Source organism: Diplodia seriata (assembly GCF_021436955.1).
Source record: "Diplodia seriata strain FDS-637 chromosome Unknown scaffold_3, whole genome shotgun sequence".
In the NCBI taxonomy this organism is placed as follows: domain Eukaryota; kingdom Fungi; phylum Ascomycota; class Dothideomycetes; order Botryosphaeriales; family Botryosphaeriaceae; genus Diplodia; species Diplodia seriata.
This window is the reverse complement of record NW_027117310.1, coordinates 1,895,826-1,918,432: the sequence shown is the minus strand read 5'-3', so window position 1 is coordinate 1,918,432 and position 22,607 is coordinate 1,895,826. Positions and strand designations below refer to the sequence as shown.

General features: G+C 53.7%; 7 protein-coding genes across 7 annotated transcripts; 2 read left to right on the top strand and 5 right to left on the bottom strand.

The window, feature by feature from the left end:
• Positions 1-1,257: 1,257 nt before the first annotated feature.
• SLS55_003296 (uncharacterized protein) lies at positions 1,258-3,781 on the bottom strand (the record flags this gene model as incomplete). Its single annotated transcript, XM_066774774.1, has 5 exons — positions 1,258-1,445; positions 1,501-1,629; positions 1,682-2,611; positions 2,878-3,570; positions 3,625-3,781. 5 exons carry the CDS (start codon positions 3,779-3,781, stop codon positions 1,258-1,260), a joined length of 2,097 nt encoding a protein of 698 aa, XP_066634893.1.
• Positions 3,782-5,490: 1,709 nt separating this feature from the next.
• Positions 5,491-6,104, bottom strand: SLS55_003295 (uncharacterized protein; the record flags this gene model as incomplete). The annotated part of the gene is made up of 2 exons (XM_066774773.1): positions 5,491-5,807; positions 5,966-6,104. 2 exons carry the CDS (start codon positions 6,102-6,104, stop codon positions 5,491-5,493), a joined length of 456 nt encoding a protein of 151 aa, XP_066634892.1.
• Positions 6,105-7,127: 1,023 nt separating this feature from the next.
• Positions 7,128-9,833, top strand: SLS55_003294 (uncharacterized protein; the record flags this gene model as incomplete). Its single annotated transcript, XM_066774772.1, has 9 exons — positions 7,128-7,153; positions 7,185-7,345; positions 7,384-7,464; positions 7,512-7,698; positions 8,030-8,297; positions 8,356-8,473; positions 8,534-8,893; positions 8,949-9,439; positions 9,516-9,833. 9 exons carry the CDS (start codon positions 7,128-7,130, stop codon positions 9,831-9,833), a joined length of 2,010 nt encoding a protein of 669 aa, XP_066634891.1.
• Positions 9,834-11,257: 1,424 nt separating this feature from the next.
• CRH1_1 (transglycosylase) lies at positions 11,258-12,338 on the top strand (the record flags this gene model as incomplete). The annotated part of the gene is made up of 2 exons (XM_066774771.1): positions 11,258-11,261; positions 11,404-12,338. The coding sequence occupies 2 exons, from the start codon at positions 11,258-11,260 to the stop codon at positions 12,336-12,338; spliced, it is 939 nt and encodes a 312-aa protein (XP_066634890.1).
• A 56-nt stretch (positions 12,339-12,394) lies between these two features.
• SLS55_003292 (uncharacterized protein) lies at positions 12,395-13,099 on the bottom strand (the record flags this gene model as incomplete). Its single annotated transcript, XM_066774770.1, has 2 exons — positions 12,395-12,767; positions 13,095-13,099. 2 exons carry the CDS (start codon positions 13,097-13,099, stop codon positions 12,395-12,397), a joined length of 378 nt encoding a protein of 125 aa, XP_066634889.1.
• A 743-nt stretch (positions 13,100-13,842) lies between these two features.
• SLS55_003291 (uncharacterized protein) lies at positions 13,843-17,187 on the bottom strand (the record flags this gene model as incomplete). The annotated part of the gene is made up of 1 exon (XM_066774769.1): positions 13,843-17,187. The coding sequence occupies one exon, from the start codon at positions 17,185-17,187 to the stop codon at positions 13,843-13,845; it is 3,345 nt and encodes a 1,114-aa protein (XP_066634888.1).
• A 2,777-nt stretch (positions 17,188-19,964) lies between these two features.
• Positions 19,965-22,209, bottom strand: SLS55_003290 (uncharacterized protein; the record flags this gene model as incomplete). Its single annotated transcript, XM_066774768.1, has 3 exons — positions 19,965-19,971; positions 20,058-21,882; positions 22,026-22,209. The coding sequence occupies 3 exons, from the start codon at positions 22,207-22,209 to the stop codon at positions 19,965-19,967; spliced, it is 2,016 nt and encodes a 671-aa protein (XP_066634887.1).
• Between the last annotated feature and the right edge of the window lie 398 nt (positions 22,210-22,607).

Sequence of the window (22,607 nt, the reverse complement as noted above, 5' to 3'; positions counted from 1 at the left end):
GGTTAAAAAGGGTAATTTCCAGACTTTCGAATGCGACGTCTGACATTGGTACCTTCATAATGGAAAAGAGAACCGCCTCATCTTGCTCAAAGGCATAGCTCGAGGCGTCAAAAGGGTAATTTCCCAGACTTTCCGCTGCGACGTCCAACGTTGGTACGTAGCAGTACAAAATGCTTCAGCATCGACCGGGGCGTCAATGGGTAATTTCCCAGACTTTCAGACACGACGTCCGAAGTTGGTACGTACGGTGCGTACCGAACTGAACGGCAATGCAGAGAAACCCCGTGCCATCGTGCTTAAGCATGACGCCGATGCCACATTGGTGTCACTGCACCCTTCAGCTCGAGCCTGAGCGTACCATGCAGCGGCTTGCGACGTCTGAAGTTGAGGAGGAAAGTGGAAATTAATGCGAACCGGTCTGCGAGCTGGGACGGAACCGAAGAGTAGACGAAAGGTAACGAGAAGCCCGTTGCTCGAGCGGCGGGTTCTAGGGCCCACGATCGAGAGAGGGGAGAGAGAGAGAGAGAGCGAGAGAGGGAAAAGTAGAAAACAACACCAAAAGTCTCGGAGAACGGGTGAAACCGAAAAAGGAAAAACAGGAGAAAAACCAGACAGAGCTTCTAGCGCTCTCGCGTTGGTTGGGACCGAAATGTTTCAGCCTCTTTTCGTGCCAAACCGTTTGGCTAGCTTGGCGCCCAGGCATTCGGTCCCAGAGTTGCAACCATGTTTCATTTCGGGCAGGCTCCGAGCGGGTTAATGGGTCCGGGGGATGGGGGCTGAAGCCGTGTGTTTCATCGCCAGTTTTTAGCTTCTCGTAGTGATCCTGTGGAGAAGTTGAGTGGTATAGGGGTTCTGAGACCTGGAGAAGCTTGCCTGCTGCAGATGCGCCACTGAGACTGGTCGTTGGGGTTATACTCCAAAACCTTGGCATCAAGACAGGTCGACAGTAAAATGTATCGGATGACAGAACGATTGTCAATTCGTGTTTTGACTCCCAGCCAAGGATGTCAGGAATGCTATGAGGATCTAATGATGACAAAATGGGCAACTATTCCCATCGAATTAAGAGAAAAATGTGGGACGCCTTTCGTATGCAATCGATTGACACCAACACAACAAAAACCAAATGCGAAACGCCAAGCCATGCCTCGTGAAATCATGCGAACCTCGTGTACAAGTCGAATCCAGAGGTCAATGTGCGCGCGCCTGCGCCTGCGCCCTCGATCGCCATGTCGTCATGAAAACATGCCCCAAAACTCAAAACTTCTCCATCATGTTTTTCCGGACCGTCCACATGCGGGCTCTCTTCCCGTAAATGTACATGGGAATAGTGAAAAATAGGAAGGCGAGCTGAATGCCACCAACGGCGAGGAAAACATCCTTGGCACCGTCGGCTTCAAGCCAACGAGTGAAGAATAGGGAGAATATGAAGCCGTGGAACACGTCTAGATAGCATTGTAAGTAAAAAGGTAAAACGGATTGGTGCTTAAGGATACTTACTCTTCGAAAAATTGAGTGTAACTAGGGCTTCACCTGCGTACTGGCGATACGAATCGACGCAGAAAGTGATGGACGTTGTGCTGCCGAGCGAGCAACCGAAACTGATGATACCGAAAAATACAGTGGGCACTTTTACAATGTTAGCGCGGCTTCAGCATCGCATAGTGAGTGTCCAACTTACCGATCCAAGCATCCTTTTCCTCAGCACTCCATCCAAAGCCCATCAGACCTATCACAGTGCAAAAGGTCATTGGGATTGCCATCACCAGGCGGAACTCCGGCTCGTAAACACCATCGTTGCGTCTTGACATCCATCGCACTATAACATCGCTAACCTTGCCAGCAACGGCTGTGCCCAGCACGCCGCCGATGAATGGACTGATGTAAATCAGTCCGGTTTGCAGAGCGGTGAAGTTGTAGGACTCGCTGTTACGATAGATGTGAGCGACCGACTCAGACAAGACAATCAGCCAACCAATGGAAAGAGAATAGACGACAGTGCTCCAGAGTACGGCAGGGTATGCGAAGAGTATAAAGGGACGAGCCATGACGCGGAGCCACTTGTCGCGGGACAAGCGGCCTGAGTAAGGGGCAAGGGTTTGGAGATATGTCTTCTTTGGACCCTGGCGGAAACGATCGGTATAGTGGCACACTGGCGGGTGTGGTGTTGATGTTCCGGATGCAGCCTCGAGATCAGGACCCAAATGCCCAATCGAAGGCTTCGCAGAAATGGGTGGTGACATGTGAGGACTGTGCGGAGCTGACAGCGCGGGAGACTTCAGGGCGGAGCGAACGGGCTGCGCAGGTTGCTTTTCATCCACGTTGGCTTCGAGCTGCTTCTCAGCATCTGCGCCGAAGTAATCGTCGCCATGGTCTTCTGCCTTCGATTCAGGCTCTTCCTGGGTTTCCGCGGGCGGTGCAGGGATCACCTGAATCTCAGGAGCGTCTTGTTCGGCGTCTCCGGTTTTGGATTCCGGCTTCTCTGCGTCGGCGAAACCGACGTGAGCATTGGGGTTGTGTCGCTTCCTTGGCCCCATGGAGCCCGGGGTTTCCGGGAGGTGGAGTTTCAGATTCTCGGGCTCGTTGAGCTTCTCGTTAACGCCATGCAAGTCTGGGTGAGATGATTTCGTGGACTTCGCATGGTGGTGGAATAAGTCACCGAGATGCCTAGTTGAGCGACCGGCTGGCGAAGCGGCTCTGGACTTGCGGTGCCTGCGGCGAGGGCGAGGCGTTCTATCCCAGAAGGTTTCGGGCACGAAGAAGAATAACAAAACGCCACTGAAACCGACGATTATTGCGACGATCCTGGGACGGAGTTAGTCAATAGCATTAGAGTGAATGGTTAGCTCGAATATTACCAGAAAACCCATCTCCAACCCAGGGATTGAATGATGGCGGCGCTGACCAGGGGGACCAAGTTCTTGCCGCCCAAAAGCAGCAACGTGTAAACACCCAAACGGTAGGCGCGCTCATGCAGGAAGAAGATCTCGGCGATTGTCGCAGAGGGGAGACATTCCACTGGAGAGACGGCAACACCCTGGACGATGCGAGCTATCAAGAGCGAGACATAGTTGGGCGACAAAGCACACCAAACTGCACTCAAAATAAACAGAATGACACCAAAGAGGTAGACAGGCCGTTTGCCGTACAGAATGGCGGTTGGGGAGGCGACGACACTGCCAAGACCCAAACCCAACATGTAGAGACCGGTTGTGAGGGCGACACTGGCGGTCGAGACGTCGTAGCTTTCGGCAACGTTGTTGAACCCAGCAGCCAAGATGGGTGTCATGCCACCGCCCAGCATACAGAAGAAACCAAGCGACAGCAGCGCAGCGTCGCGGCGCGCAGGGCGCCAGTTGAGAGGATCGTTGTGAGACTCATCTGGCTGGGGATCCAAAATTATCTGGCCGTCTGGCGTGCGCTTTTTCTCCGTGCGAGTAGAGGCGGCACTTCGAACAGAGGGAGGAGGATAGATCGAAGGCAGAGAGGAGGATGAGGTCCTGGCCGGAGCGTTTCGGAGGCCCAGCGGTTCGTTGCGCTCCTGGACTTTGGACAGCAAGAGAACAGAGCCTGGGCGAACAAGTCAGCGCGAAGTTCAAGCTCGGATGGCAGGGATGGTCTGACCTGGGACCTCGTCTGTTTCCGTATCGTTCAGAATACCCAAGCTCCACTTCGCCGGCTTCTGCTTCTCGTCGCCATTTTCGGAGGACGACACCTGGGCGGACGGGTCCTCGGCGGAGGGTTCCTTGCGCGCGCGACGCGCAGGGAGCCAGCGGACCATGGCGGCAACGGGGGGGATGGGCGGAAAGGCTGCAGCAGGAGGGAGGTTGCCTGAGACTGGTGGTTTATAAGGAAGCGAGGATCGCGAACCATGGAACAAGGTGCGGTGGGGCTCGACGCAGGGACCAGATAGCTCTCACAGCGGAGCACCAGGCCAGCAGCGCGATCTCTGGGATTGACGATGCAGCGAGGCGGCTGCTTCTCGAGGGAGGCTCGGTCGCGGGTATTGCACGGGGCGGCCATGCGGGCTTCTTGTACGAGGTGTCGGGGCGGTGATTGTTGCGCAAGGTCAGGAAGACCCCTGTCTTCCCCGGGTTTGGTCGTGGAGAACGGCTTCTGGGCGTGAGACAGGGTGACGTCGTGCGGCGGCGAAGGATGCAGAGATGGACCGTTGATGGCGCCGGGGTCACACCGGCCACTCGCCCGCAACACCACGCCTGCTGCCTCTCCAGCTGCCTGCTGCCCGCTGCCCGGCGGCTGGCTGGCGCCTCCAGACAGCTCCAGCCAGTCGGAGCCTGCCGCGCCGGGCGGCTTGCGCATCGCGGTCTGCTGGTGCGCGGGACGAGTATCACGAGAAGCTTCGCTGCGGGTGTTTCTTTTTGGGTCAGTCGCGACAGCCGCATGCGCCGCCACACCGCCTGCAGCAGCCTACTGTCGATCGCAGACCCTGGCGGGCGCGTGAACAGTCCTCCACGCCTCTACCAAGCAATATTGCATCTGACTGCACGCAAACCAAACGCCTTGCGCGACCTGCTGCCCCACCGATAAGCCAGCCGCCGCCAGCGCCCGGCTCACCCGCAGGCCCCGTCGCATCGTCGCCTCATGGCACGCAGACCGCCAAATGGCTCTCTCGCAGATCGTCCCGATACGGCTCGTCTGCTGACCCAGCGTCACCCAGCGCTGCCCTGTCTTGTTCGCATTTCACATGCTTGTTGGCGCCCAATGGCGACCCGGTGCGGTGAGCGAAGCATGAGTTGGTGTGCTTCGATCCGCCATCGCGTGGTCGAGTTCCACTACTTGATATGCATCCTGCCTGCCACGACCCAATCTTCTGGAACCGCCTCAAGCTGGGCGCGCCTGCACTTGCCGGCAACTACCGGTCGCCAAGCTTCCATGGCTGACGAGCTGGTCGCACGCCATGCCAATCCATACGCCCGCAAGCAAGAGCAGTAAGGGCGTTCGGTGACTAATGGACGAGATAAACGCCGACTGGACGACCGAGAAAACGGCCTGTCTCTCTTCGAGGTGGGCCGTGACGATCGAGTTGCCGCATTTGTGGCCCTATTGTGGGAAACTGTTACAGTGGATCCCAAAGCATTAACACGTCTGTTGCCACGGCCAATCACTGGTACTCACCGCAACACGGGGCCAATGGCTTTTTATGTTCTAGTTGCACAATGAGCGGTGATGGCACAGCTAACCCAATGCAGGATGGCAAACGATTGCGATATCTCACTCGCGACCGTAGCTTAATAAAAAGAGGGAGACGCCCACTCTGCTGCCAAAGTTGATCCCATTTAAAGAAAGTTAGGCTGCGGAACACCAACCGCCCCCACTTTGCAAGACCCATTCTCCACAGGCTACTACCGCGCATATCGGCATTACCCCTTGTCAACTGCCTTCCAATACGCGCCCAGTGTGCCAGTATCCTTGGGGCCAGAAAAGAATGTTTGCGTGTGCTCGGTAATACCGACAGAGCCAAGACTAAGCTTACGCAGGTGCCATGTTCCTCAAGGCAACAGGGGTGCTGACGCCATCGTCGATGCTGTCCGAATTCCACTTCAGAAGGTAAGTCTGGTTCAGGCTATCGATCGGGGTAGCATAGAACAAGGACTCCATGCCCTTGCTGCCACTTTGGAACAAAGTCCTTCCGTAGAACATGAAGCCGCTGTTGACGTATCCGCTAGCTGAGGAGACTATCTTCGCCGCATCGTAGGCCCCGGAGTAAGTGTCGATGTACAGGCTCTTGCTGTCAGCCCAAGTCGTCTCCGTAGGCGTTACCATCACGACACCGGAACTGATCGCAACTAAGGGATTCCTCAGTTCTCTGTAACTGCTATTTTATTGGGTACTGACTGGTGACATTGGAAGCAACGGACGTGTTTGACGGAGCACTGCCGATATATGCAAGACCTGTGCGCCCTTGTTAGTTGAGAATGATTGTGGGGTTGGAAGAGCGACGAACCGTCTGCATAAATGAACGGAAGGCCTCCGATGTTCAAGCCATAGCCGTACAGGCTGTTGGTCTCGGTGTCAGCCCGCGAGACATGGCTCAATGCTGCCGCAAGCGATGAAAGACTGATGCCAATAATACTGATTTTCATGGTAAATGAGTGATACAGTTGGAAGAGACGGGAAAGGAAGGGAGAGAACGGCGACTTAGCATCCATACAGCGCTTTACACGTACAGATATAGACGGAACGCGCAAAGTCCAAAGTGAGTACGACAGGGGAATGAACGGCAGCATCGCTTATCGGAGATCCGAAGATCCTCCACATTGCGTGGCCATGGGGCTAAAATTGGAAGCTAATCTGCCTAGGCCGCAAGCTACAAACGCCTCGCAAACTTCATCTTCATCAGAGCGGCTTAGCGAAACAGCCGACCAGGCACCACTGACGCGGCCTTCGAGACATTCTGTCAACCGAACGGCTAGACAAAGTCGACAAAGCGCGAATACGACGCTGTTACTGAGCTTTACGGCATAGTCCGTCCCTCGCTGCTACCTGATGTTTGTTCAGAAGATATATTGGAACCCTGCCCTTTCTCCAGAAGATCAGTTTAACAGCAAGCCTTCAATATCTGAGGGAGGAATATACCACCTGGTAAGGCTGAATGAAGTTTTCAAGCCACCATCTCCATCTCCACCTTCGTGATCTACCGGCCGACATGGCTTCCCCCCCCCGCAGAAGCGAAAGCCGCGCGTCCCGCCCCGGCTTTCCATTTGCGTAAAAGAAAGCAACAATGTCCATTTCTGGTAAGCGCAACTGTACGGTGAAGGGGCGGAATCATCCGAGATCGTGTTCTGAAGCTGCCGTCTCCATCCACATGATTTGAGTTCGTACCAGCGGTGCAAACGATGGATCCATTACCATTCTCGCGAGTGTGGCTCGGGCTATGGCGACGCTGGTGACGCTTGGCTCAGGATCGAGCCCACGTCAGCTGCGGAACTGGCAGCCCCTGGCGCACTGGATCAGAAGAGAGTGGACTTTAAATGCCTAGGGATGTTCGAACAGACTCTGGGATCCATTCAAGCATCTTGTTCAATCACTCTTTTACGAGACTTGCTCTCCAGACATTCATTCTTGTAATTTTTACCTTTCATTAATTCTCAACATTCAATTTCGTCATGGGGTGGCTTCAAAACCTGGCGGTGTATGCTCTCCAAGTCTCTGGAGGTGCGCAGCAAGGACAACAAAATCAACAAGGACAGCAAGTCCAACATGGGCAGCAAGGTCAACCAGGCCAACAAGGACAAGGTGGCCAGGTCGGAAGTCATGTCCTGGCAGAACACGGTGGTTCCGGCAGTCAAGCTGGAAACCTACAGCATAATGCGGCGGCTGCCCCGTCCCCTACCATTACTGTTGCCGGGAATGTCCTTACAGCTACCTCGGGAGCATACGTCTACGACTACAAGACCCTTTCACCAGGAGGTCCTGCCATTACCGTCGCAGGAGCAACGTACAGTTTGTTTGCTGGACCCCATGCTTCGACAACTTATCTCGTTGTAAAGTCTGGTGGTCACCAGCCTACGACTCAGACGGTCCAGCAACCGAAGACAACAAGCTCGAGCTCGACACGTACTTCGGCTACCACTGGGACATTTTCCAAAACCTCTACAATCACCCATACATCATCCTCAAGCACCACAAAGGTCACGTCTACGAGAACGACCTCATCCACCAGCATGTCAAGCTCTAGTTTGAGCCTTCACCTGTCTTCTTCGTCATCTTCCAGCGTATCCACGAACTTGCTCGCTACTTCATCACTCTCTTCCAGCATGGCTTTGGCCAGCACAACATCTCAGTCCAACCAAGCTTCTTCAAGCTCACTTGTGTCGGACTCAGTCTCATCAGGTGTGGTGTCGATCTCTTCTTCTTCAAACTCAATCGCATCGAGCTTAGCCTCGTCGAGTTTGGTGTCGTCTATCTCATCGTCTACTCTTTCCGCGTCTTCGACGGCCTCGACTCCTACTACCACTCCTTGTGCAGGGAACACTGCCTCAACGAGGGCAGAATGGTGTGATTACAGCGTCGACACTGATTACTATAATGAGGTCCCTGAGACAGGTGTCACACGGGAGTACTGGTTCGATCTCCAAGAGGTTACTGTCGCGCCCGATGGTATTGAGAGAATCGCTTTGACTGTCAACGGGACCATTCCTGGACCGACGATCGAGGCCGACTGGGGTGACAATGTCGTTGTGCACGTCACGAACAACTTGGCATCGAGCATGAATGGCACTAGCATTCATTTCCACGGTATCCGCCAAAACTACACCAACCAGCATGATGGCGTTGTGAGTATCACGCAGTGCCCGACAGCACCCGGCTCGAACTATACCTATACCTGGCGAGCCACCCAATACGGCACAACTTGGTAAGCTTCCTCAAGCGTTTGAGATGATCGGAAGACTGACGGCAATCAGGTACCACTCTCATTTTGCCCTTCAAGCGTGGGAGGGCGTCTTTGGTGGTAAGTTTGCCTGAACAAGCAGTGCCATTTCACGTACATATCTGATACCTCGTGCCGCAGGCATCAAGATCAACGGTCCAGCCACTGCCAACTATGATGTCGACTTGGGCCACGTCTTTCTGAACGACTGGAGCCACGAGACTTCAAGCTCTCTCGAGATCGTATCAGAAAGCCAAGGACCGCCAACCCTGGAAAACGCGTTGATCAACGGGACCAACGTGTACAACGATTCCGGCGTCGTCACCGGTTCACGGTTCGAGACAACATGGGAGGTCGGAACTTCTTACCGGCTGAGGTTGGTCAGTGGTGCCATCGACACCCAATTTAAGTTCTCCGTCGACAACCACACCATGCTGGTGATTGCGAATGACTTGGTACCTATTGTTCCCTACAATACCACCGTGTTGAACATTGGAATGGGTAAGACATGCTGAGAAAGAATCCTATGAAGTACATCACTGATATGGAGCCACAGGCCAACGCTACGATGTGATCATTACGGCTGATCAGGAATCCATCGGGACTGATTTCTGGATGCGCGCCATCCCACAGACAGCTTGCTCTAACAACGATAACCCTGATAACATCAAGGGAATTGTCCGGTACTCGACCAGCATTTCGTCCGACGACCCCGAAACCACTGGCTACGACTACACCAACGAGTGCGTGGATGAAGCCATGAGCGATCTCGTGCCATATTTGTCGAAGAACGCCGAGTCCGGGACATCGCTGCTCGAGGCAGTGACACTTGGCCGGAACACGGACAACTACAATCGCTGGTACATGAACAGCACGTCGATGGTGGTGGAATGGAACAACCCGTCGCTGCTGCAGGTGTACGAGAACGACACGACGTTTACCGATACCAGTGGCGTCGTGCGGTTGGATACGGCCAACGAGTGGGTTGTCTTTGTAATCGACACCACGATGCCGGTCCCCCACCCCATCCATCTTCACGGGCATGATGTAAGTTTTCCGCCCCCGTGTTCTCCTGCCATAGAGAATACAAGCGACTTCGCAAGGCTGACTGTCATGTTTGCAGTTTAACGTCCTCGCCCAAGGAACCGGTACATACGACTCGTCGGTGACGCTGAACCTGGACAACCCGCCACGGCGCGATGTGGCGATGCTGCCCTCAGCCGGTTACCTCGTCATCGCTTTCGAGACGGACAACCCGGGCGCGTGGCTGATGCATTGCCACATTGGCTGGCACACCTCCGAGGGTTTCGCCATCCAAATCCTGGAGCGATGGGACGAGATTGAGCCGTTGATCGACTATGACGTGCTGGAAGACAACTGCAACGCTTGGGACTCGTATGTAGAGGCTAATTCGGTTGAGCAGGATGATTCTGGAGTATGAGGAGACGGACGGAATCGATGATAAGGGAAAATGATAGTGGTGCTTCTCGATCTTTTAGACTTTTAATATTTTTTGAAATTCATTAATGTATAGTCACTCTTTTTCCAGCTTAATCCTGGATTGCGTAAGACCTTTTGACAAAAATGCACTGTTTGTGGATGGTGAGAACAGATACAAGAATTTTCATCTTCCAAATGCATCTAGGTACAGAATGCAACGACATATGCAATATGTTTGGGAATACAGGTTTGGGGTTGTTAGATGTCTATGCGACCCGTGGTGGCCTTGAAAGTGTCTTTTGGTTACCGACTTTGATGACGTCGAGCGGCTTTTGAATGACCACGTCGGGCCGACCCGCTTTGTCCCCCGCATACCGCATTCAACCTCCAGACCGAGCATTCAGAAGTGTGGCTTGAGGACTGAGATTCAAAAATTGCTGTTTTCTCACTGCTTAACAAGAAGTAAGGAGTAAATATGGAGTGAAGAAACGCCAAATTATCGCTGCTGTGCTCTGGAACTAAGTAAGCGACTACCTTTTTTTTTTCTTTTTGCTTACGGCCGCTGTATCTTCGGTCTAGACGTGTCAGTGCCCCTTGTCAGCCATCATTATCGACCATGTCTTGTCAACAAGCCATGACAGCGGCACAGTCCGAGGTGCCACGTTTCCACAAGGCCACAAATCAAGGGACGGACGACGTCTTCGTTCTTGGCGTCCCGACCGAATCGGTTCGGCCTTTCCCCTTGCCGATTCTTCTGCAAGAGATGTTATACCGATATTGGATGGTGGTATTTGACACAGGTGGTGTCCCGGAGAAGCGGGTCCTCTTCTTTCATCACCATCCGGCTTATCTGCCGGTTCCCTCTCCAATCACGGCATGGTTGTTTGCCCGCGATCTGACTGGCGGTTCGATCAGTGGTTCGTGGTTGATCTGCAGCGGGCCGAGGTGATGGAGGCACGGAGGCACAGGCGTTGGGTTGTGCACGTCCGGGCGCTGACGACGACAAACGCCCCACCGCGCGTCACCACGTCGGCTCAGCCTTTTAAATGGGGCCCTGCCCAGCCACCTGTTTTCCATGGCGTGGCTGCGTCAAGGCCGGTCAAGTTTGCATCGCGCCCTGCTTTTGCTGTGACTGGCTGCCTACAGGCGGTCGGCTGCCCCTTTGAGCTAAATCCTCGCATGACCCCTACGCCAGCAGCACACGGTACCTGCGCCTGCTAGAGGCCTTGGAATCTTCGCCCAGCCTCCCATATTATTCTACGATAATAATGAGAGCCGTGACCCTGGTTTTGAGCCTCTTCCAACCATCAACGCCGCTACTGCGCTGCTGTGCATACCCTGAATCCCGGTCGTTTTTTTCCGTTGCATTTGCTTGACTTCTATTTCTTACTTGCCATCTATCATTTCTCTGCGTATACCCTTAGCATGCGTTGCACCTGGCCTTCCGTTACCGCATTAGTCGCCTTTGGACTACCATCCGTCTTGGCGCAAACCTACACAGACTGCAACCCCCTCGAGAGCTGTACGTCCATCCGCTCCCCTCTAGTCTGAGCTTTCACTGACCATCCCAGCATCATGTTCCCCCGATGACGCCCTCTCGTCCGGCTCACACACGGCCGACTTCACCCAAGGCGAGAACGACCAATGGACGGTGACGGCCGGTAGCGTCAACTACGGCAGCAACGGCGCCGAGTTCACCATCAAGCAGTCGGGCGACGCCCCCACCATCGCTACCTCCTGGTACTTCCTCTTCGGCCGGGTCGAGGTGCTGTTGCGCGCCGCGCCCGGCACCGGCATCGTCAGCAGCGTCGTCATGGAGTCGGACGACCTGGACGAGATCGACTGGGAGTGGCTCGGCGGCGCGGCGGGCCAGGTCGAGAGCAACTACTTCGGCAAGGGCAACACGACCAGCTACGACCGCGCCGTGTACCACACCGTCTCGCCCGACACCCAGGCCAACCTGCACAACTACACCGTGCTGTGGACGTCCGACTACACCACCTGGTACATCGACGGCGTCGCCGTGCGCACCCTCAACTACGCCGACGCCGTCGGCGGCTCCAACTACCCGCAGACCCCCATGCGCCTCCGCCTGGGCGTCTGGGCCGGCGGCGACAGCAACAACGACGAGGGCACCATCGGCTGGGCCGGCGGCACCACCGACTACTCCCAGGGCCCCTTCACCTGCTACGTCGAGAAGGTTTCCATTGTGAACTTCTCGCCCGCCACCAGCTACAGCTACGGCGACACCACCGGCAGCTGGAGGAGCATCACCGCCGATGGCGGAGAGGTGAATTCGAACGAGGGGGGCCAGGTCGACGACTCCGCCACCGCTACTTCCGGCTCGTCGGCATCGTCGACGAGTGGGTCTTCAAATATGTGGTGGACGGCGAGCGCGGGCGCGGTTGCTAAGGCTGCGTCTGGGGCGAGTGTGGATAGCAGGGCGGGGGTTTGGAAGTGTATGGTTGTGGCGTTGGGTCTGGTTTTCGGGTTCACGCTGGTGTAATATTTTCACTGATAATGATTCATGATGCACGACAATGAAGTGTTTTTGATTGCGATTTATTCCTTAGAGATCTCGGCAGCCTTGCGCTTCTTGCCCTTCTTGGGGGGAGGGGAAGCATCCAGCACCTCCTCCTTGTTCTTCTTGCCCTTCTTGGTCTTCTTGCCAGCCCTGTTCTCCGGAATAGGCAAGGGCTCTTCGGCCCACTCAGCAGCGAGCCTCTCCTCGAAGGCCTTCTTCTCCTTCTCCTTCTTCTCCTCCTCCTCAGCCTGGCGGCGGAGCTCCTGGGCGGAGGGCGGCGGCGGGGAAGGCGCAAGGCCAGGGGGTGGCGGCGGCGGAGAACGGGGGAACAGGGGGGGCGCGTACTCGTACACCGCGCCCAAACTCGTAAATGGCCCGAAGGCAACGGAGAACGAGAGCGCCTCTTCAACACTATATATTTCATAACGTTAGCTAATTCAGCAGCGCAGGGGAATTCGGAGAACAAAACGTGGCTCAAAAGCAAGGGGAATCTGGGAGAACAAAACGTAGGGAGAACAAAACGTAGCTCAACAGCAAAGGGGAATTTGGGAGAACAAAAAGTAGCTCACTCAACAGCACAGGGGAATTCGGAGAACAAATCGTAGCTTAACAGCAAAGGGGAATCTGGAGAACAAAACGTAGGGAGAACAAAACGTAGCTCAGCAGCAAAGGGGAATTTGGGAGATCAAAACGTAGCTCACTCAACAGCACAGGGGAATGCGAGAGAACAAAACGTACTTCATCTTGAAAAGGTCGGACGGAAGACAAAATGAGCGGGGGGCGCGAGAAACCTTTTAAGAAAGAGCTCTGTGAGGCCTGAGGCTGCATTTCTCCAGCGTGCCTTCCATGAACCGCGTGAGTACCACACAACCGCCACCAGCGTTCCTGCCCCCGGAGAAGTTCCGCCGGGGATCGGCAGGCATCAGCCTGAGCAGGTTTTCTCTGAAGAGGAAGTCGAGCCAGCTGCCCAAGTCAATGCGCCCAGGCGGAACTTCTGGAGTGAGCACCACCAGCCCTTCCCACGACACCTCACTCCCGGCTGGGCCATAAGAGGCAGAAGAAAAATTGCGCACGGCTCTGAAAGCGCTATGTAGGAAGGGTGGTTACATTGTCGATGGAGTCAGGGAACTCAACTCTTTTGTAACCTGCTGTGAGGGTGTCACTGCTGCACAATTGTTCTATTCCGGATAGAGCACGTCGCAGTTCATAAACTCCGTGAGATTTTTACCGCCTATCTACGCCCATCAAAATTTGTGTGTTGACTGCATGTACCTGCATCAAACGCAGACCATTTCCCTTTGTCCCCCACCGAGTTGAAGCAAACGCCAATGAAGTTTAAAGGGTATGTTCCAACAAAAGAAAAAGAAAAGAAAAATGAAAAGGGGAAAGGGGGAAAATCATGGAAAACCGTGAGTCCATAACGCACGGTGAGTAGAAACGCCAATAAAGGGGAGGGGTCCTGTACCAACTGCCCACACCGTCAAGCTCAGTCCGAACCATGGGCCCATCGAATCTCAGCTGAGACACCCATGACCGTACGCATGTTCATGTCTTGGATGAACTCCTTCTTCTGTGGCTTTGGGGGAAGTTGATCGTCATCGTCCTCATCGTTGTCGGAATCTTGGCTGCTGGCAGAACCACCACCTAGGATTACTCCCTGATATGGTTTCTGGTGCATCAGCAACACTTGGAGCTTGTCGAGCTTCACCAGCTCGTCAGTGTGCGTCCATGAACATGGTCGACCATACAGCCAACACCGAGTGCACTGGCCGTCGGTGCCTTCTTGTTTCACACAGCCACCAAGACTGAGACTCTTGAAACCTGCTTCCCTGTTCCTCTTCAGAAAGTCTTTGCCGAACGCGTTGACCTTTCCATATGCCGCTAAGTTATCCTCGCAAAGGGCTGTGGGGAGTTCTTGATGTGCGATCCAGGCCGTGTTGAGTGCACACGCATCACAGCTTCTGCGTGGGTGCTTTTTCCCACCAGGAATTATCTTGCCCCAGGTTTTGATGGTACCAAAAGGTGCGCCAACGTTCTTCGCACCTGCATCCTTCATAGCCTGCCCTATGACGCCGATTGGCACAGTCGAGGGCCTGAGCCATCTCTCTGCACGGATTTCTTGGACCGTGATCCGTTGGTTCAAATGGTCGTAAACCTGTTCCCTCATTTTGTTCGCAACACCGTACTCCTCATGCCAGAAAGGAAGATTATGCCGTTCCCGCAGTAGGAGGTAGGCAACGAAATTTGAGGCATTGGTATAGGCGGTGAATGATCCAGGAGAGATTGGGTCGTTGTACCTCAATGCGAGTTGAGTCGGCTGAGCCTTCTGGACGTAGAACTGGTACCACATCCCTTTCTGCATGAACTCAATCTTGATGGCCAAGCCGGTGCATAACTGCCAGTCATCATAAGGGCCAACTGCAGGTAAACGGGCCCATGACCTTGGGTGTTGTCCATCAAGCTTCAGTTCAGCGACGACAGTCAGCTTGCTCACCTTGCCCAGGTTGATACCGGCTTCGCTAAGAACGTCGTCCCCTATGTAGATGCAGAAGAAGTCTTCCTCACCGCCACGGCTGCGCTTGAGGAGAGTTAGCTGAATCCGCTTCCCCTTGCCGACGTCAATGGGTTTGGGATTCCCAAGTCGGAACTGCAGAAGGTTTTCCGATAGTGTCGTTTTGACCCAGATCCGCTCATTCTCTGCGTCCAGCGAGCCAGATCGAGTCTCAGTAGCCGGTGGCGAGAAATTCAGACCCTTCCAAGGCTTTCCGAGAGGCCTTCCTGTCTTGCGGAGAGCAGCATTTGCAATTGTTGAGAGCCGGTAAGCCGCTTGCTGAGCCCCAGCATAGGAAATCCCACCGCGAGCGGGCCCATGGCTCGGGACACTTTCTTCGGCATCGTCCTCGTCTTCTTCGGTTTGTAGAGCTAGCTCAGAGTCTTCGGAGATATGTCCGGTCCTGAAAACTTCTGTATCTGGCTTGGAGGTGATGGAGAAGATGTCTGGCCGAAAGGTTTCCAGAAGGACGAAAAAAGTCTGTTCGACAACTCGCCTCTCTTCCTTCGTTGAGTTCTTCAAGACACATACCGGAACCATCTTGTGGGACTTGGACTTTTGGACAGCTCGATAGTAGCTGGTGGTCGGGTTCTTGTATCCATAATCATGCTGATAGGCCCGGGTACTGAAGCTGCCTGTCTCACCACAATACAGACGCTTCAGCGTAGGATCATCACGGAAATCCCAATGCCCAATCACGTAGATCCCCGGAATGTCGTGGCGGTGGCCAGCGGACCGTGAAATCTCAACACCCGTCCTTGCATCCATGAGCTCATGAAATTCGAAGGTGTTTCGGCTCAAAAGGTTCAACATCCTTGCCTCATGAACTCCATTCATGATCCTGTTCAAGAAGTTCTCGAGGGATTGGTCCGTGGCAACGATCTGGCGAAAGGTGCTGCCCCAGAATGGAAGATAGTCCAAGTTGTCCTTCCAGGCTTGAAGGACTGCACCAATGTGCTTCTTCAAGCCTTGTCCCTCATTTCGAACATGTTGTACAAGCAGAGAAGGGTCGGTGAACCTCGGTGGAGCCTTGACCTCAATGATGAGATCGCCGTAACTACGTGCACATCCGAACTGGATGTACCCTTTTGGGATCCAACCATACCGCTTCTGATCTTCGGGGGCTTTCAGCCGATGAACAAAGCAGTAGTCATTGATCATCCAGAACCTCATGACTGCTTCGTCACCTTTCATCGCTGGAATGCAGTTATTTTTCAGCTCCCCTGCGTTCGGGGCGTACGTGGCGGTGATGATGCAGGGCATGTCGTGGGAGCGAACGAGACTGCTGAGAAGCCACACCGATTTGGAGGGCTGTCGGTTGTAGAACTCCACCAGCTTCCAACGGCGATCGGGACTGATTTTCTTGACAACTCCCTGCTCATCAGCAACGAAACTGCCATAACTAGTGGGAGACGGTTGAAACTGGCCGACGTGGTTGTGCGGCGTGAACCCCTTTTTTGTCACGACCAAGCGGAACAGGACGTCTCCATCGGAACTTGTGTCCTTAGCGCTGATTCTGTCGGGATCAAAACTCAAGCAACTGAAGCGCACCCAGCCTTCCGACGATGGATTGTCGTAGGTGATAACCTTGACCCAGGCGAGGTTTTCGTCGAAGGCTGTAACCATAACGAGGTCACCTTTGCAAAGCTTGATCTGACTTTCTGTGCTTGGCTTCGACATCCAGTCCCAGTGCGTGTAGCTGCTGCCGTCGAAGTCGTGGGCGCACGCTGCCAGCCGGTTGTACTTGCCAATACTCGCAACAGGGCCCTGCTTGGCTTCGGCAAGACCGATGCGTAAGCAGTTGGAGGGCACCCACATCTCACCCTTGAAGGCAGAAGACCTCCACTTCGTCCATTGACCATCAGCTGAGACCGTGACGACAGTCCCCTGCTCACCCACTCTCGCGGAGCCCTGCAAGCCATGGCTGGGATAGTTGTTGCTTCCCGAGACGGCGAGGTGGAAATAGTCCCACAACCATGCTTCGTTGACTGTAGCTGTGAAGTTCCGGATGGCAACACATGGCTTGTTGGTGTCCGTGCTCTTCCCAAGCCTCCCCTGGTAGATGCGAACGCAGTAATACGGCACCCAACCCTCCTTGTCCCCAGTCTTGATCCGAACCCAACGGCTCTCGAGCCTCGACTCCTCCACCGAGTAAGCTTGCCCGGCGATAACCTTCATCTGCATCTCGATCGGAGGCGCACCAGAGGCCTCCTTCACCACAGAATTGAGAGCACCAACGCATGGTTTTCCAGCGTTGAGAGCATCCGCAGCTGATGCCATAGTGCGAGGGGAGGCAACACATTTTGCCTTCACCCAGCCTGCGCGCTCTTGCGGATCAACCCACCGACCTGATTTGAACTGCAATATCTTGATGTATGCCCATCCATTGTTCGAAGCCGATATCACTCCATAAGAGCCAGGACTCACGGAAAGCTGTTGGTCTGCGGTAGGCTGGAACCCGGGATTGTCCTCGTATTTGGGCTGGTGGTCAGCTATGGTGACGCAGGGAAAGGTCGATGGGAGAGGGGGGCGGTCGTCAGCCATGGCGTGACCTTTTGAGAGTAGGCTTCCGATCAAATGAGGCAAAGCTCAAATGAACGGTGATTGAGAACGCAGATGCTATCAAAAAGTTAGTGGCAGATGATCTTTTTGGATTATTTCACTTACTCCTGATTGCTTCAGAGGTTCACAAAGCAAGCCTCAATTCGTGCTGCTTTCTGGAATTGGCAGCTGGGATTGGAGGTAGAGGATTGGACCACGCAGCCGTAGAATGTTGGATCTGGGTGTACCGGGTAGAGCTCGGTCAAGTCCAACCTGTAATGTCGAGTCAGAAGAGCAGATCTACCATTGCACAATGAGGGTGGACTGGTGAGGTTACCTTTGGCAGTTGAGATCTGCACCTTTGCTATCTTTTGCCGTCGGTGGGTGAAGGGAATTTGGAGCTCCAGTGGTAGAGCTTGAGAGTGCGTGAGGTGGAATGGAGGAGGATGAAGAAGAAGAAAGTGGAAGAGGAGTGTGTGTAGGAGGGCGGAAGAAAGAGGAAGAGGAGTGTGTGTAGGAGGCGGAAGAAAGAGGAAGAGGGTTTGGGCTTAAGTAGACCGTCTGTGCCATGTGCACATGTGCTGCCCATAGGAGCATCAGCTGCAGAAACCCTGACCAAAGCTTCTCATGATACTATTGTTGTCCCATTGTCCTATTGTTGCCCATCCGTTGAGGCGAAAATCAGTCATTCGAGGTAGGTGCCCCGTGAAAGGAATCGCCTAACATTATGGTCACGTGTAAAGCGCTCAATGAATGGGACCTCATTTGGCAGCCATGTGATATCAAAATTGAACGTGAATATGTCATTGACGCACATGGTGTAAAGTGAAGAGAGACGTTCATTGAGCAGGGCACGTGCTGGCTGAACGCCAGTTCACCTCAACTACCGAGACCTTGGAATTGACAGGGAAGAAAACCAACAGACAATTGGTCGTCACCTAGTCTTGTCAAACTAAAGTGACTGCATGCTACGGAAGACTGTGTCTCAAGAGGGTAGATGTATTGCAACGCTGCTGGTTTGGATAGACATTAAACACGAACCACCAAATGAATGGCCTGATCTCCGACCAGCTTAGACTCACTTTGTTATTTATAAATCTGGACAGTTCTAGAGTAGTGTACTCGCATAGTTTCCCTTGAATCCGGATTGGGATGGCATCTGAATGTTTTGAATATGATCCTCGCATTCCTTCAAAGGATCCAGATGGATTATGTTGCAATATAAGGGATATCTACCGCGCATTGCATTAAATGCAGCGGCTGTGCTTTTTGCTTTGCAACAGAATGCTCCAAAAGATCTTTGCTATACCGGAGATCGAATGTAATAATTTCTGAGATGAGCTTTAAGAGCCAATATAATTGCATGGTCGGAGCCGCCGTAACACCTGTTCGTTAAGTGAACCACCAATTGCATTGTTCTCGATAGTTTCTCTTTCGTCTAAGCATGCTCCTTCTAACCCGTAAAGCAAATGATACTCTTCCAACTTGGGCAATGAATGTGAGTATTTGATGCAAATACGTTCCGGAACTCTCACACATCGCCTCTAAACATAACACTTTGGATACCTACATAAGCGGGGTATGACATCCTCGGTAAATCAAATTCGGGATAGGCTCAATTCTATGACAACCCATTGGGGTCTACGTTGGGGCTTGGACGGAGAACCGTATGGAAGGACGGGAAGCCCGTGCGAAAAGCCCGAGTGGTAGTCGACATACGAGGCCTGAACAAGATAGTGCAGAAGGACTCGTACCCTGTCCCTTCTCAGGACGACCTGTTGCGCGCCATAAGGAGATGCCAGTACATACAGCCATCGACATAGTCGCATGCTTTTATCAATGGCTCGTAAAGAAGGAAGACCACTATAAGACAACGGTAAACACTCACCGAGGCCAGGTGAGTTTTCAGGTCGCCATCATGGGGTACTGTAACAGTGTCCCGTACGTTTAGAGAGAAGTCGACGGCATCTTGCGAGATTTCAGGGCTTTCTGCCGCATCTACATTGACGATGTCGTCGTGTTAAGCCGTACCCTGGAGGAGCATAAAAGCCAGATCGCTTATAGAAATACGTAGTTTGAGTCAATGAAGTTGCCGCCTCGTAACTTAAAATTCATGTTCTGGAGAGTCTTAATTGTTCAGATCAGCCAATTGGAAGCCCTGGTCTACATATCGAATGCTGTCTAAAGGATCATGACCATGTGCCATTGGCAAATCCAAAATAACCTTCCGCAGGCATGTCCAAGTACGGTACGCCCTCAGCATCGGCCGTATTGAGATAAACTTGATTCCCCCACCAGTCAGGGAATACACCCCCAGAATACGTGACGCAGAAGAAAATAATGATGCCAGCGAGCGCTGTGCCTGTGTCGAGAGCGGCAGCAAGCACATAATTGTACTTGGACCACCATGCAAAAAACTTCCTTTTAATCCACCCATTGAAAATGTAATTCACAAGCGCCCAGCTGGAGTAATTGATTCCGGTCGCAGGCGGCACTGCGTAAGATCCGACGAAGATCTAGAGCCTGTATTAGCATATACGGTGATAGGAAAAGTGGTGGTGTTGATGGTGGTTGAAAAAAAGGGGGTTTGGGGATTTTTGGGGGAGGACGCTTCTCTTACCAACGGCCAGTTGACCTTCCTCAGATAGTCTTTCTTAGTGTATTTCCATGCTGCCCATGTAACTACCGGCATAAGAGCACCGATCCAGAAGAAATGAAGCAGGCCGGAATAAATCTTGCCCACACTGTACAGACGCGCAGGGCCGATTAGACCCCAGATAACGGACGAACTAAAAACGGTCCGGCCTGACGGGCAAGTGAAACCGCTTGCTTGATCCTCGGTGCATATGTCGTCGATGTTACCCAGCATCCAGGTGGTGACGCCAACCTGTGTCAGTGCTCCCAGCACGGTTGCGCTTCCCTGCGCCGCGAAGACGAGGCGCGGAGACACTTTCATGTAGTGGCCGAGCTTCATGTCTTGAGCGAAGAAGAGGCCCTGCTGAACGACGTCCTGGGAGAGTGTCTTAAAGAGCATGTTGGCCAGCGGCTTGCCTTGGAACATGTAACCACCAATGAACTCGCTAAGGACGTTGAGCTGCTGAGCGTCGACGTTGGTGATTCCCTGGATGATCCCGCAAGGAATCATGTAGATAGCGGGGATTAGTAGTCCAAGGAAGACGCCATAGACAGGAAGTAGTGTGTCGTAAACTTCGACCATGACGATGGCTAGGGCAAGGATAACAGCCGTCACCGCTGCATACCACCACCACGGGGTCTTTTTGTATGCCTGCATCAACCGGCCATGGATGTCGAGCTTCTGGCCGACGCGGAGAGTTTGCCAAATGTCTTTGCCGTGCCAAATACCAACGTGCACGAGCACGGAGGTAAGAGATGCAAAAGATAGACCATAGACGAACGCGAAAGATGCTCCAAGGTACGGTGGCGAGTACTCAGCGTACTTGGCGGCGTTGAAAGAGCCATCGTTGTTGAGTAAGTTGGTGACGTTGTAGGCCTGGCCAGTACGGTCGTAGACATCAGCAGTCATGAGGGGGAGGTAGCCGGTCCACCAAGTGTTGGTGTAGTAAATGGCTGGCACGATGATCCAGAAAGCTCCAACAAAGCCAAAGAAGACGTTCAGAGCCGCCCAGGAAGGAGACAGAAGCGGGTTGGTGTTGTAGGCGATCTGCGTCCAGTCAAAGGTGATAGGGCTGAGACCAAGCCCAGTCTGCATTCCGAACAGGTGATTGACGATGCGGTTCTTGGGGGCAATCCAGCAGACCCAGGTAAAGTAAGAGAGCGCAACAAACATCAAGCCCGGGAACCACCACCAAATGAAGGCGCCCGCCATGGCGTACATGAAGAAACGCAGACGCGTGATTTTCCATCCATTGGCTACTGCATTGGTACGCGAGTGGAGAGTGCTCAGCAAAGCGCAGATTGACAGAGAACCGGGCCAAATGATATTGGCAGGGGTTACGAGCCAAGGCGCGGAGAGACCGGCAACGCCGAATCCGAGAAGCTGACAGCACAGAACCATGAGGATGTTGAGACCGGTACGCATGGGGAAGCCATAGAATTTGCTAGAAGCTTGAATGATGTTGGTAGCATCCGCATTGCCAAAGCCTATTGAGACATTGGACATGATGGTGATAACGGTGTGCTCCTTGATGTTGAAGTGGCGGTCTGGGTTGATGCACCATTTGCCTAGAGGGCCGAGATTGATGGTCCAGAGCGGCAGAACATGAGCCAGAAATATGCCACATGGGTAGGCCAGCAGCTCAGCAACAAGTGAGACGATGTGGACGGATGGATAGCGCAACGAGAAGAAGTTGTTGATTCCGCAGCCGAGCATGGTGAAAGCATAACCAATGATCCACATGCGAAGTGTGTTCACTGGAATACTGGGGTCGTCGACCTCGGGAACAACACCACGGACTGTAGTCGATCAGCGTCCATCAAGCCAAATGGTAGTGTGTGCAAGGGCTCATCTCCCACAAAACATCTTCACAAGCAAATGCCCTGTGGGTAGCTGAAAACATGATTGCGGGAAATGTAACTGTAGGGCTGTCAAAGCATACCTTCGGGATACGGCGAGTGATCGGCATCCAGATCAATCTCCTTGTTCCCCTCACCCAGCGCCTCGGCCAAGTCGACCTCCAGCTCCTGCAGATGGCCGGTCTCGACATCTTGACCATCAACAACAGGACCGCTCTTCTCGTCCGCCACCTTGGGTCGCTCGGCGTCGCTTATGGATTGGGACATGTCGGGCAGTGATCTTGCTCGGCGCAAGACGTTGAAGCCGAAGTGTTCAGGTCAGCTGCAGAAGGTAACGTAGTACCTATGAAAAGCCCGCGAGACAGCCCTGTCCGACTTGAAGAAACAGGATGCGGGCAGAAAATGTAGTTCACAAGGGCCCAGCTGGAGTAGTTAATGCCGCGCGTGAGCTCATGGCGAGATGTGCCGACGGTCATAGCTGCACGGACTTGCGCGTGATGGAGATAAGCAACAAGTGCCGCCACTGCAACGGGACGCGCATGCTTGAGCTGACGGTTGCATCCGCAGTATGCTTGGATGATAAGGGCGGATGCTTGACTTGCCTGACAAGGCATTCGGCCCCGATGGCTGCAGCGTCCCCATTGGTGGCCATTTGATCGGCACTT